The following is a 14,206-nucleotide window of genomic DNA, read 5'->3' on the forward strand; positions in this document are numbered from 1 at the left end:
AGACAGAAAGGGTAAGTACTAACCTTTTTATGTGCATAAATTGATCTTGTCTTTGTATGTTCAGAAAGCCATGTCACTTTCATTTGTCACTGCATGTTACTTTCATTTTGTATACAATTGATGCCCAAATTAATAAGGATATCAGTGTGTTTTTTTTTTCTCGTGGGTGATTGTGTAGGCAGGGCCCCAGTGCCCTGCATTGTCTGGGGGCCTATAATGCTCTTAAGATGGCACTGCCCATCACTTCCCCAGTGGGAAAATTGACCACAAATTAAAATAAAATCGCAGAGGTTCCATCCCTTCTCCACTCACTTCAAAACTGGTCATGTGCTTTTATGCACAGCACTTCTATATACTATGATATGATAGACATTTTATAAGAACTATGCCCTATGCAAAGTTTCCAAACCCAAAGCAACAAATAAAATGTATTTTGGAAGAAATATGTTTTCAATAACCTAAAACATGATTGGTTAGGCTGCAGATGGAAGCAATCACACAATCTTTTGTACTGCGTTGTACACTTTGTTGAGTACTCTTGAATTTTACAATAAATACCAGAAGCATCCTTACCCTGTAGTAGTCTGTACTGTAGACATCTCTGGACATGCCAAAGTCTCCAATTTTAACTAGCAGGTTTGCTCCTACTAAGCAGTTCCTGGTGGCCAGGTCTCGATGTACAAAATGTTGAGATGCCAGATAAACCATTCCTGAAGCAATCTGTGTGGCAATATTTAGCATCTGTGACAGGCCCATGTCTCCTTTAGTCTGTCTTGGCTGCCCATCAACAAGGATCATGGCATCAGGTCCATGGGCTCTGAAAAGAAAAAAACATTTTTGGTCAGTTAGTATAATAGAAGAATACTTGCAATTATGTATGATTGAAGAATCCCACTATGGTCTCTGGGTTCATAAAAGTTTTCTGGAGTAAAAGGACCATAATACATTTTTACACAAATCATTATATGTATGAGAACCTAAAGTAATCACATGCAGTAAATAGCACTTTTGATAAAGATAATATACTAACTACAAGAATGTCCCTGACCATACATTTACCCTTCAAATGGTTGTAAACCCATATGAATGGTTTTACAACTCAGTGAAGTGACTGGACACAAGGATGGAACAAATCTTCCTACATAAGTTGTACCTGTTTATCTGCAGACTTCTTAACTCTATACACATTCAAAGTCCAACATTTAAAGAGCTTGTCTGAGCTTTTAGAAAATAGGGGGCGGGGAGCTGAAATTACACACGGCAAAGATCAGTTAGGGCAGTGGTCCTCAACTCCAGTCCTCTGGGCCCACTAACAGGCCAGATTTTAAGTATTACCTTGGGGAGATGCAGACTAGAATACTGCAATCACTGAGCAGTGAATGAGATCACCTGTGATGTAATTTAGTTATCTTGTAAACCTGACCTGTTAGTGGGCCCCGAGGACCGGAGTTGAGGACCACTGAGTTAGGGGAAACATAGAAACATAGAAAAGGGCACGGCAGGGAAAAGACAGAGTAGTCCATTGAATCTGCCTGTTTTTTTGTTTTGCTAGTTTGTTTTTTTTTTTTGTTAATTTTTTTGTCTAAATATAGATCTATGTTTACCCCAAGCATGTTTGAAGCCATTTACTGTTGACTGGCTCAACTACCTCAACCTTAACCCGATAGAACACCTTTGGGATGAATTTGAGCAGAGACTGCAAGCCAGGCCTTCTTGTCCACATCAGTGCCTGACCTCACAAATGCGCTTCTGGAAGAATGGTCAAACATTCCCATAGACACACTCCTAAACCTTGTGGACAGCCAAAGGGTGGGCCAACTCAATATTGAACCCTACAGACTAAGACTGGGATGCCATTAAAGTTCATGTGCGTGTAAAGGCAGGCGTCCCAATACTTTTGGTAATATAGTATATGTCAACGTATATTTGTACTTTTTCCATTTTTATGATGCCATTTGTATTATTTACTATGTCTAATTATTTTTATGATGGCATTTGTATTATTTACTATGTCTAATTTTGATTTTATATGGAATCTATTTTTATTTTTTGTTATGTAAAGCGGTATCAATTTTATTTGACACAACTCTAAAAAGTGCCATGGGCACACATTTTTTTCTTTGTACTAATTTTTTAATTTTTTTTATTTTCTATTTTTTTTCCCCATGAAAGTGAAATGACCCTTTAACAGTGCCTATATCGAGCAAGATCACTGTACTATAAAAAAAAATGCATTTTATTTCATATACTGCATATAGATACATATCTATTATATAAATAGTATTATACTCAATCATAATACATTTTTTTATACGATTACATATGGCAGAGAAATGACAGAGTAATCCATCGAGTCTGCTTTAATTTTTGTTTGTTTGCTTGTTTTTTTTTTTTTTGTTACCTTTTTGTCTAAGTATAGCTCTATTTTTGTCCCAAGCATGTTTGAAGCCATTTACTGTTGACTGGCACAACCACCTCAACCTCAACCCGATAAAACACCTTTGGGTTGAATTAGAGCAGAGACTGTGAGCCAGGCCTTCTTGTCCACATCAGTGCCTGACCTCACATATGTGCTTCTGGAAGAATGGTCAAACATTCCCATAGACACACTCCTAAACCTTGTGGACAGCCTTCCCAGAAGATTTGAAGCTGTTATAGCTGCAAAGGGTGAGCCAACTCAATATTGAACCCTACGGACTAAGACTGGGATGCCATTAAAGTTCATGTGCGTGTAAATATAGTATATGTCAACGTATATTTGTACTTTTTCCATTTTTATGATGACATTTGTATTATTTACTATGTCTAATTTTGATTTTAATAAGGAATACATTTTGTATATTTTCTATGTAAATTAGTATCAATATTATTTGACGTAACTCTAAGTCCCGGTTCACACTGGGGCAACTTGTCAGGCGACTTAGCTTCCTGACAAGTAGTGCTCCATTCAGTGAATAGATCCATTCTAATTGGAGCAACTCAAGTCGGTCCGACTTAGAAAAAGGTTCCTGCACTACTTTGGGGGCGACTTGCATTGATTTCTATTAGAGAAATCGTATGCAAGCCCCGCTAAAGTCTCGCTGCACGGGGTGGCTTCAGAGTTTTGGTGGTATTTGATCACCTGTGCGATTTTTACTTTTTGCGCTATAAACAAAAAAAGAGTAACAATTTTGAAAAAATAACAATATTTTTCACATATTTTTTATATGAAGTTCCCCCCAAAAAAATGTAAAAATCAAAATGTTTTAACATTTTAGGGCAATTTGTTTTCTGCTACAACATTTTTGGTAAAAAAAATCGCAATAAGCGTATTTTGATTGGTTTGCGCAAAAGTTATTGCGTTTAATAACAAACTGTGACATTGCGGCGGACAGATTGGACCCTTGACTGACATTTTTGACACTTTTGGGGGTACCAGTGACATTACTACAGTAATCAGTGCTATAAATATGTAAAAATTACACTGGCAGAGAAGGGGTTAACTTTATTGGTGATCAGTGGGTTAAATGTATCCCTAGGGGCGTGATTCTAACTGTGGGGGGGGGGGTGTGGCTTGTGATGTAACCACAGAGACATACAATCCTACATAGCAGGATCGTGTAGTCTCTGCACTTACACCAGGGAGAATGACAGGCGGCTTTGTTTACATCAGCCGCCTGCCTTTCTCCCTCTCCATCGGGAGATCGCGAGTGACTGGCGGACATCGGAGCCGCCGGTCACTCACGCGGGGATGTCAGGGAACGAGCGGGAGCACGCCTCAGACGGCGCGCGCTCGCCCCCCTAGAGGCTCCTGGGCAAGCGACGTAGCCCTACGTCGGTTTGCCCAGGAGAGCCAGACTGCCGCAGTAAATAGTCGTGCGGCGGTCGGCAAGTGGTTAACAGTGCCAATATCGAGCAAGATCACTGAAAAAGTATTTTACTGCATATAGATAAATATCTATAATATAAATAGTATTATATTCAAGCATAATACATTTTTTTATACGATTACACAATGTTAATTAGTTGGGAGGGACTAGTGCTTTCTGAATACTTTTATTATGAGGAATAGGTTCCCCAATCTATCAAAACCCAGACAGCTGTGAGCTATATGTGTAAGCTTAGAATAAAATTGATTTTAGCCTAGATTGTGTTTTTCACAGTTGACAAAGCTGGGAATGTAAAACTGTATTTATTTTTTTCTTTCCACTGACAAAGAATTAACCCTTATGAATGTGTATCATCTAGTGAACACGCCGTGTTTCCTGCCCATTTTTCTTCATTCCTAAACAACCTTGATAGATTTTCATGGAAGACAACTTTTAAATCTAAATTAAATGACAATGGAGAATGACTGGGGTGAATACATCGGGTGAATGAAAATCTGCATCTTGAGCGCCCATCAGTCTACGGAGTAAAGTTGATTAAGAAAAAGAATCTGCGGAAGAACGGCGAGTGTTTCTCCATTTTGTTGCATCTATTTGCTGCTATTACCGTAAGGATTAAGCCATTAATCCACATTAAATGATGCTGAGGTCAGTTGGAATCTGTCACTGTGACCAAACAATCAATGACTTCTATTATTGACAAATGCTGCAACTGTCAGTTTTGGGAAATGGATATCACACTTTATTACTCCTATCAGCTTTATTGAATAAGTGATAATTTTAACAACCTTTATACAAGTTTGGTTACTCCTGCCATTTCAGCCCTTAATGTAATTTAGAGGGATGGAACGAGACAAAATCTCTTGGATGAGGTCAAACCTGCAATACATAGGAGAACCTTAAAGTGTTACTAAACCCAGGAGCCTGCATTCAGTATATCTGGTCTCTCATAGTACACAGAACATGGAAATCCAATTCGTTTAGTAAATATAAACTGCAAAATACCTTTTTTTATCAGCAGTATATAGCAGTCTTGTGACTTCTGTCAGTGTCTGGTGAAGCATACTGCACTGGCTGTCCTATCAGGATCCAAGACCCCTGACCCTCAGTCTGGACAGTGCTGATTGGCCCTGTGCTGATCACATGCACTCTCCCAGCAATACACTGACTGAGCATGTGCAGTCTGACACCAAAGGCTCTGTCTTATCCAGACATATTCTGGAGTCAGTGGAAGAAGAGGAGGATCAGTGCATGCAGAATCAAACAGACTTTTTGGACAATTTAGATGATTAACCCCTTAGGTTCCACTGTAAGTATAGCAAGCATGCGTTACTTCATAAAAAAACAGATTTTACTGTTGTGGGTTTAGTAACACTTTAAACTGTATGTATCCAGGGCTTTTTTTCTCAGAGAAAAGGTGAAGGTGTCCCCCCCCCCCCATTCGAGCCACTCCTTGCCTCCACCCCCTACCCATCACTGAGCACTGTCCCTTTTTCCCACCCCCTACCTAAGGCCCAATACTGCCCCTTTAAGAGAATACAAAACCATGTATCATTTTGGTGGTGTTAAAGGAGTTGTAAAGGCAGGAAGTTTTTTATCTTAATTCAGTCTATGCATTAATATAAAAGCCTTCTGTGTGCAGCAGCCCCCCTCAGCCCCCCTAATACTTACCTGAGCTCCATCTAGATGTTGCAGGAGTGTCTCGGCTGCCCGGGACTCCCCTCCTTATTGGCTGAGACAGCAGCGTGGCACCATTGGCTCCCAATGCAGTCAATTAAAGTCAGTCAGCCAATGAGGGGAGAAAGGGGACGAGGCCAGGCAGTGGCTCATTGTCTGAATGGTCACAGGGAGCTGTGGTTTGGCTCTGGTGCCCCCATAACAAGCTGCTTGCTGTAGGGGCACTCAACAGGAGGGAGGGGCTATGAGCACCGAAGAGGGACTCGAGAAGAGGAGGATCTGGGCTGCTCTGTGCAAAACCAACTGCACAGGGCAGGTAAATATAACATGTTTGTTAAAAAAACAAGATTTTAGTATCACTTTAAGTAATTTGTATGGAATTTGCTAATGATAACAAGAAAAGCAGTAACATGAATCCCTTGCAGCCAGCAACAATAGAACCCCCACAACAATATACCCCCAAGCAACAGTGAATCCACCCCAGCAACAATAGACCCTGCCAGCAACAATAGATCTCCCAGCAGCTACCATCAATAGACCCTCCAGCACTCCCCAGCACCCCTATTCATTACACACATTCAGTGCTGGAGGTGTAGGAACTCGCGTTCCTCCGCGTTCCCGCTGCAAAAAAGCCCTGTATGTATCTATGAAAAGCGCCTTTGAAGTGTAATTAAGGCCCAAATCAAAAATAACATCTGTCATTAGCATTAATAACGTAGTCCATCTTTAACATAGCTTATTCTGTGATCCAGTCAGTAAGTCTGATATTTTTCTACTTCCTTTAACAGACCAAGCTGTCCAACAAAAGTGACAATTAAAGGGTCAGGACAAACCATTTACCACTGACAGTTGTGCTTACAATGGCCAGCTTTTAATTGTTTATGCAAAATCCTTATCCCGAAACGAAAAATAAACTGCTGATATAACTGCCTAATAAGTGTTAGCTGGAGTTCGGCTTCAAATTGTTAGTCACTTATGTAAAGTCCATCTAGATCGACTAATCCATCCAACACTAACCTCTCCACTGATTGAAAATGCTGCTGGGCGGCTATGCTGTACCTCTATAGATACAGTAGAGGAGTGAATTTAGCCATCCTAAGACAGGAGGTTTGTTACTGACCAGATCACCAGGTTTAAATAAAGCTTGAAAAAAAAAAGAAGTGCTTTACCTTAAACTGCAAAGGGGTTCTTTACTGTTAGAGCAGTAAGGATGTGCAACTCCCTTGTACAATTAGTAGTTTCAGTGGGAAGTGTTGCTAATTTCAAAAACCCTTTAGATGAGCATCTTACTGAACACAATATACAGGAATATGGGAAGTGGTAGAGACATACAGTAAATACACACACACCCACTCAGGTTGAACCAGAAAGACTGGTGTCTTTATTCAACCTTACCTGCTATGGAACTATGAAAACTAATATGAAAATGAATGCAGTCATAATATCTGAAGTCCGGTAAGCTACAATATGTAGCACCCTCTAGCTCAGTGGTTCTTAACCTTGTTGGAGTTACTGAACCCCACCAGCTTCATATGCGCATTCACCAAACCCTTCTTAATTGGAAAAATAAAATATGATTTTATGAGTCTAGTCTCGGGAGGGGCACTACCAGAAAATAAGGTGTTGTTTACAGAACTGAATTAAACGTATCATACAAAGTAAAATGTACAGAGGTTATTAGTATGTAGGGCAGCGTACAGAGGTCAGTAGGCTGTAGGGCAACGTGCAGTAGTCAGTAGTTTGTAGGGCAGTGTGCAGTGCTCAGTAGTTTTTAGGGTAGTGTACAGTGCTCAGTAGTTTGTAGGGCAGTGTAGCGAGGTCAGTAGCATGTAGGGCAGAGTATAGGGGTCAGTAGTTTTTAGGGCGGTGTAGAAAGGTCAGTAGGATGTAGGGCAGTTTACAGAGGCCAATAGCATGTAGGGCAGTGTATACGGGTCAGTTGATTGTAGGGAAGAATAGAGGAGTCAGTAGGCTGTAGGACGGTGTACAGAAAATAGGGCAGAGGACAGGAGTTGACCGGACAGAGGATAGGACAGTGTACAGGGATCAGTAAAGCCACACACCAGGGGGCTGGGAGGGCACACACCAGGGGAGGGTCAGGAGGGCACACACTGGGGAGGGGGTCAGGAGGGCACACACCGGGGGGTTATGAGGGCACCCACCAGGGGGTTGGAAGGGCATACACTGGGGGGGAGGGTCAGGAGGACACACACTGTGGGGGAGGGTAGTGAGGGCACACACCAGTGGAGAGTCAGGAGGCCACACACTGGGTGTCAGGAGGGCACACATCAGTGGTTGGTAGGGCACACACTGGGGGAGCCAGGAGGGCACACACTGGGAGGGGGGTGGGAGGGCATACCATGGGGTGTCAGGAGGGCACACTGGGGTGGGGTTGGGAGGGCATACCATGGGGTGTCAGGGGGGCACACACTTGGGGGGGTTGGGAGGGCATACCATGGGTTGTCAGGAGGGCACACACTGGGGTGGGGGGTTGGGAGGGCATACCATGGGGTGTCAGGAGGGCACACACTGGGGGGAGGTGTTGGGAGGGCATACCATGGGGTATTAGGAGGGCACACACTGGGGGGGTTGGGAGCACATACCATGGGGTGTCAAGAGGAAACACACTGGGGGGAGGTGTTGGGAGGGCATACCATGGGGTATCAGGAGGGCACACACCAGGCGGCATTCACAATGCTTATTGAGCTAAATGAAAAGGACATGCATTTCCATTTGTCAGCTAACAGCACCTCTAACTCAGCAGACTTAGCATAGAGGTGCTTGCAAACTAATCCACCATGTACAGCTAGCTGAGCCTACCTCCAGGAACATTCACTTGGCTCCCTCTGCTCAGCTGCTCACACTTCCCTCTTCCAGGCGGGCGCGATCTCCGTGGTCAGGTACATCCCCATCCCGCCCACTCAAGCAGCAAGCAGCCTGCAGGAGAAAGGCTGGAAACCTGCTGGGGGAGGTACAGAGGTACAGGGGGCAGAGCGTCAAGTGTCTATGTGTAATGGCTGTGAGTCGTCCGGACCGCAGCTCTGATTTCCCGGGGGGGGGGGGGTTTGGCCTCACAATCAGTAATATTTTCTCGGGGGGAGCAATTGCCCTGTTGCCCCCCCCCCCCCCCGCCGAACCCCTGAGACTGACTCACCGAACCCCTGGGGTTCGATCGAACCCAGGTTAAGAACCACTGCTCTAGCTAGTGTGCTTGGGTATATAGTTAGTTGTTAGTGTAAGCAAATTGGTTTGGCTGAGAGCCAGGCCTGGGATAAATCTAATTCAGGGTTGAGTGACTCAGGGAGGCTGGATGTCCCATCCTGACAGCTCTTCTGGTGCCTTCCCCTGTTCTCTGGAACATTGGAGAATGTTCTAGACATAGTGAGTGGAAGCTAGGAGGGGTTATCATGCATATTTATGAGGGCCTCATCCAATGCCCAGCAAATGGGCTGGCAGGGGACAGACTACTTTCATAAATGAGCTTTAATCATGCCAGCAGGGGCAGTTGGGTGGAAGGTGGAGATGGAGTGCTGAGGAGACTGTCGGGGAGGCCCTTAGGGCACCCCCTAATTTGGGAGGGGATGACTTTTGGTTTGTGGCTTGGGTGCTGGAGGGACCCTCTATAGCACACTGATGAATCCTTTCCTAGAGGCACAGGAGCATGTGAGAGGACAGCAGGAGCAGGTCAGCACATCTGGGAGATCTCCTGAGAGTCAGCCAGGTGGGCTGGTGAGTGTCCATAGTCTGGAGGACTATGGAGAGTCAGTCTGTAGGACTGTAGGATATATTAGCATGGAGGGCTAGTGACAGGGGCTGCTGCAGCCAGGAGGGCTGGCAGGGCCTGAAGAGGTGGTGCTGGGAGCAGTGATTACAGAGTGAAAGTACTGGGAAAATGTGTATGATACTTATGTATGGTAGATAGGGATGTTTGCCAGTTCCAGTGATGTCTTCAAGCTGTTAGATGTTACTTGTGGGTTCTTCTTTACCTAACTGAGAATTCTGCATTTTGCACTGAGAGTCATCTTGGCTGGGCACCCACTTATAGGAAGAGTAGTCACAGTACTAAACCACCTCTTTTTATAGACAGTTTGCTTAACTTTCACCCGATGGATGCCTAAAATTTTTGATATGGCTTTGTAAACCTTTCCAGCCCTATGCAGATCAACTACTCTACTTGTAGCTCTAAACCACACTTCCAAACCTATTTCAATAACTGGACTTCAGATGTGCAAACTACTGACTCCAATTAGCTTTCATTGAAGTAATTAGTCTATGGGTTCACTTACTTCTTTTACTTTGTCCATCTCTCGAATCTGTAATGGACATGTTCAATAAAGACACAATTATTTAGAATTATTTGTGTTATTGGCTTTAAGTTATTGTATATGTACCGGGCTTTTTTTCTCAGAGAATAGGTGCAGAAACTCCCGCCTAATGAGTACGCCTTTGTTTCTGCCCCCTACCCACCTCTGAGCACCATCCTTTTGTTCCACCTCCTACCTATCTCCCAGTACTGCACCTTTTACAGAATAAAGAACCAAGTATCATTTTATGCTACTAAGTGATTTGCACAGAAATAATTCCCCTGCTGTGAGCAACAATAGACCCCGTCCCAGCAACAGTAGACCCCCCAGAAACAATAGACCTCCATCAGCAATAGATCCCCCACACAACAATAGACTCCCCCAGCAACAATGTCCATCAACAATGTCCCCCCGCAACAAAATAGCATCAATAGACCCTCCATCAGCCAGCAACAGTAGACCTCTCCCTCAACAGTGGATCCCTCCCAACAACAACTGACCCTCCACCAGCAACAATAGACCTACCCAGCAACAACAGACCCCTGCGCAAAAATGGATCTCCACTAGCAACAATAGACTCTCCCAGCAGCCAGCATCAATAGACCCTCCAGCACACCCCAGCACACCCCAGCACCCCTTTCCATTACATGCATTCATTGCTGGAGGTGCCGGGACTGCGTTCCTCCGTGTTCCCGCTGAAAAAAAGCCCTGTATATGTATAACATGGTATACTTACCTGCTCTGTTCAATGGTTTTAAACAGAGCAGCCCAATCCCCTTCCTCTAGGATCCCCTGCAAGCGCTCCTGGCTCCTCCCTCCACTAAGTGCTGTTTACTATGGGGGGGACTTGAATGCTCGTGCTGGAGCCAGCTCTGTGTGTCCATAAGACACAGAGCACAACTCGTTTCTGCCCCATTTCCTCTTCACTTGCTGTGATTGACAGGAGTGGGAACCAATGGCTACCAATGCTGTCTCTAAGCCATGGAGGAGTGAGAGAGCTCTCCCTTATGTTCACCTGACCCGGATCTCAATTGCTGGAATGAGATCAGGCTCAGGTATGTATAAGGGGTGGGGGGGGGGGGGCTGCAAAAAAACCCATTGAAGCTGATTGGTTTCTGTGCACCCTATTTTGCCCCCTCTAGTTTTAGTAAATCAAACCCATTGTGTTTGGCCAATTACAGCAGAAAACCAGTTAATTCCAAAAGGGTTTGCATACTTGTTCTTGCATCCCTTGCATATATATATATATATATATATATATATATATATATTCAAGATATAATCATAATTTTACTGTTGCTGCTTATATGGTGATTTATTTTACTTTTTGCACATGGGGATGTGAGGTTTTAGTAGTACAGTGGTGATAAATATGTCACTGCTTAACAGAAATGCATTTGTAAAGTCCGCAAACCTTACCAGAAAAATTCTATCTCATTGCCTATTTGCTTCCAGATATCCCTAGGGTTCCTCTCAATCTCCTAACAAGATGTAGCTGGAGTATTTCATACAAACAAACACTCTCTAACAACTATACAAAAATCAGAGGGAACATGCTGAGATATTACCAAAGACATACCGCATAATAAATCAAAAATCTCTTTATGACAAAGTGTCAACACTTTTTTTTTTTTTTCTTTTATGTCGCCTTTCACCCATCAGAAACCCATTTCTCCTAGAAGGAGCAGATTGAAATTGCACAGAGCATGCTGTACTATGCATTTAGCAGACAAAACAAACTGCTTTTGTCAGCAGTAAGAAAACACATTGCCGCAGTCCATGTTTACGAGACGTGGCTCATTCATATATGTGTTTTAGAAGGTGCTCTACGCTGTGCTGCAACTAGAAAGCAAGCTGAGAACTACAAATTGCCTTTTAAGGATTAGAATTACAATGGGCGAGGAATAAACATCTTGTTCAGCCATTACTTCACATGAGATCAGTCGGACAGAGATTTTATTTGAACTGTATATGTGGTTTATTCAATTTACTGGAATATTCTACCATTTGATAATGTGCAGTAAGGACATTCACGGCTTCTGTATTTCACTGACCAGGGCTGCTGTTAGAAATCATGGGGCCCTGTACAAACTTCCCTGGTAGCAACCCCCCCCCGAATATATCAAGACAATATTTTCACTAAAATCATTAGTAGGCTCCGTTCACATGTCAGCGTATGGATCGCGGGCAGAACCACCGCGGTTCCGCCCGCGATCCGGAGATTATTGCAAATCGCAGGACGCCTGTGCGTTGCCCGTTGATTTGCAATAGCCCCCCAAACTCTGAGCGATGTTGCCGCGATTTCCGCCTGCCGAATCGCGGTAACATCGCGCAAAAAAAATCGCGGGGCGCAATACGCTCCAAAGAAGCTCTTGTACTTTTTTGGGCGTAATGCGTCCCGTGATTTTTTTTTGCGCAATGTTACCGCGATTCGGCAGGCGGAAATCGGGGCAACATCGCTCAGCGTTTGGGGGGCTATTGCAAATCAACGGGCAACGCACAGGCGTCCCACGATTTGCAATAATCTCCGGATCGCGGGCGGAACCGCGGCGGTTCTGCCCGCGATCCATACGCTGACATGTGAACGGAGCCTTAGTGGACACAAACATAACAGTGAACCTGTGTGAATTGGCCCTTTTAAATAGTTTTTTTACATTCACACTGGTACGACTTGTCAGGCGACTTGGTCAGCCTGACAAGTCGTGCACCGTCCCTCCCATACTGTAGTACAGGACCGGTTCTAATAGGAGCAACACAAGTCGCTCCGACTTAGAAAAAGGGTCCTGTACTACTTCGGGGCTACCTGGAGCCGACTTGCATTGACTTCCATTATGTGAAGTCCGTGCAAGTCGCGCCGAAGTCGCGCTGCACGCGACTTCACAGGTCGCCCCCTAAGTCGGAGCGACCTAATGTGAACGGGGGCTAAATGTTTACAATTATGCCCAGAAGCTATTTAGCAAGGTATGACGGCGCCAGTACCGGAACTGACTTCGGGGTCGGCGCAGGCGCATTGATTCCTGGGAGCGATGACGTTCAGCTCCCAGGAATCATTGCAAAGCCAGGAAATGACGAATCGCCGTGGCCGCCGAGGGGAGGAAGAGGAAGTAAGGTAAGTATATTTTCTTCTAAACGAGGTAAGTAAAAAAATAAAAAATTGCGATTATCCATTTGTTTTTCAGGCGACCCGGAGCGAGAAGATGGAAGTAAGTATAATTTTAGGGTGGAACTCCACTTTAAGTGGATGTAAACCCTCACATATACCCAGTGAAGTGCCTTAGATGATACACAGAGATGAAACAAATCTCCCTACATACGTTTTATTTGTATATCTGCTGTCTTCAGCTTTTTACACTGTTTAGAAAGTAAACATTGTGTTAGAATTTTTTCTTCCTGTTCCAGCACTGGGTGTGGAGTCTTGGCATACACTGTTTGACAGCTGATTGGAGGAAAGACAACCCCCCCTCCACATAGGCAGAGGAAGGAAGAAACATGCAGAGCTGTGCTGTAAATAGGCCAGCTCTCTGCTATTCTATCTCTATGCACCCACCCCAACTTAAAATTTCCAGCTGCTCCTGCATTGGAGAACTTGCCAGAAGTTATCATGCCGATAACAGCTCCGTTCCTCTGTTATCAGCATGATAACCTATGACACGGGACTTAGGGCTTTGGAGAGAGATAAGTAAACACTACGGATAAATGTGCCAGGGTCAAATTTCATGAATGGGGTTTACATCCACTTTAAGAGAGGCAAAATAAAACTTAAAAGTTTTGTATTATTTATATATTGTATTTATATATGTATTAAGGTCAAGACAAAAAAAATTGTGGTTTTAACCATATGAATATGTGTTACATATGAACATTTTGTATTTTTACAGGTAGCTAGCAGATAGAGGTCTTGGCTCTTTTCCAATTTTTTTCCTGTTTTTCTTTCCCACCTGTTATTTGCGGAGTTCAATAACTCAAGATAAAAATTGAAACTCACCAAAAATGAATGAGAGGATGGGTTCATCCACTATTGGACGATTCTATCTCAAATTTCAGGGAGAGACTCATGAGTAACTGAAAGAGAACTACATATGCTATAGTTTATCCAAAACTATTATATTCTCCTTTTCAGGTGTTTTTTTTTTAATTTGGTTGAATATTTCAAAGTATAACTCCAACCAGACATTTTTTAGTTTTGAATACAATGGGGAAGAGTTACAAGCCATGTCACTGTTGGGATTCATCCTTTCTGGTGACAAAGTTACAGATTTTGTGACCACTACCACTTGGTGGTAAGTCCTGCTAGAACTAGAGAGAGTCCGGAGAAGGGCAACACAGCTAATAAGAGGCTTAGAGGACCTAAGTTGTGGG

The 14,206-nt window shown here is 43.7% G+C and overlaps 1 protein-coding gene across 3 annotated transcripts in view; it reads right to left on the reverse strand.

Moving 5' to 3' along the window:
* The window catches only part of NTRK3 (neurotrophic receptor tyrosine kinase 3), a 1,045,167-nt gene that overhangs the window by 47,457 nt on the left and 983,504 nt on the right, over positions 1-14,206 (reverse strand). For all 3 annotated transcript variants that reach the window (XM_082254695.1, XM_082254693.1, XM_082254694.1), the window contains one exon: positions 574-817. In XM_082254695.1, the coding sequence (XP_082110821.1) occupies positions 574-817 (244 nt within the window). The remainder of the gene's footprint in view (positions 1-573; positions 818-14,206) is intronic.

The sequence above is a fragment of the Pelophylax lessonae genome (assembly GCF_965119305.1).
Source record: "Pelophylax lessonae genome assembly, chromosome: 4".
Classification (NCBI taxonomy): domain Eukaryota; kingdom Metazoa; phylum Chordata; class Amphibia; order Anura; family Ranidae; genus Pelophylax; species Pelophylax lessonae.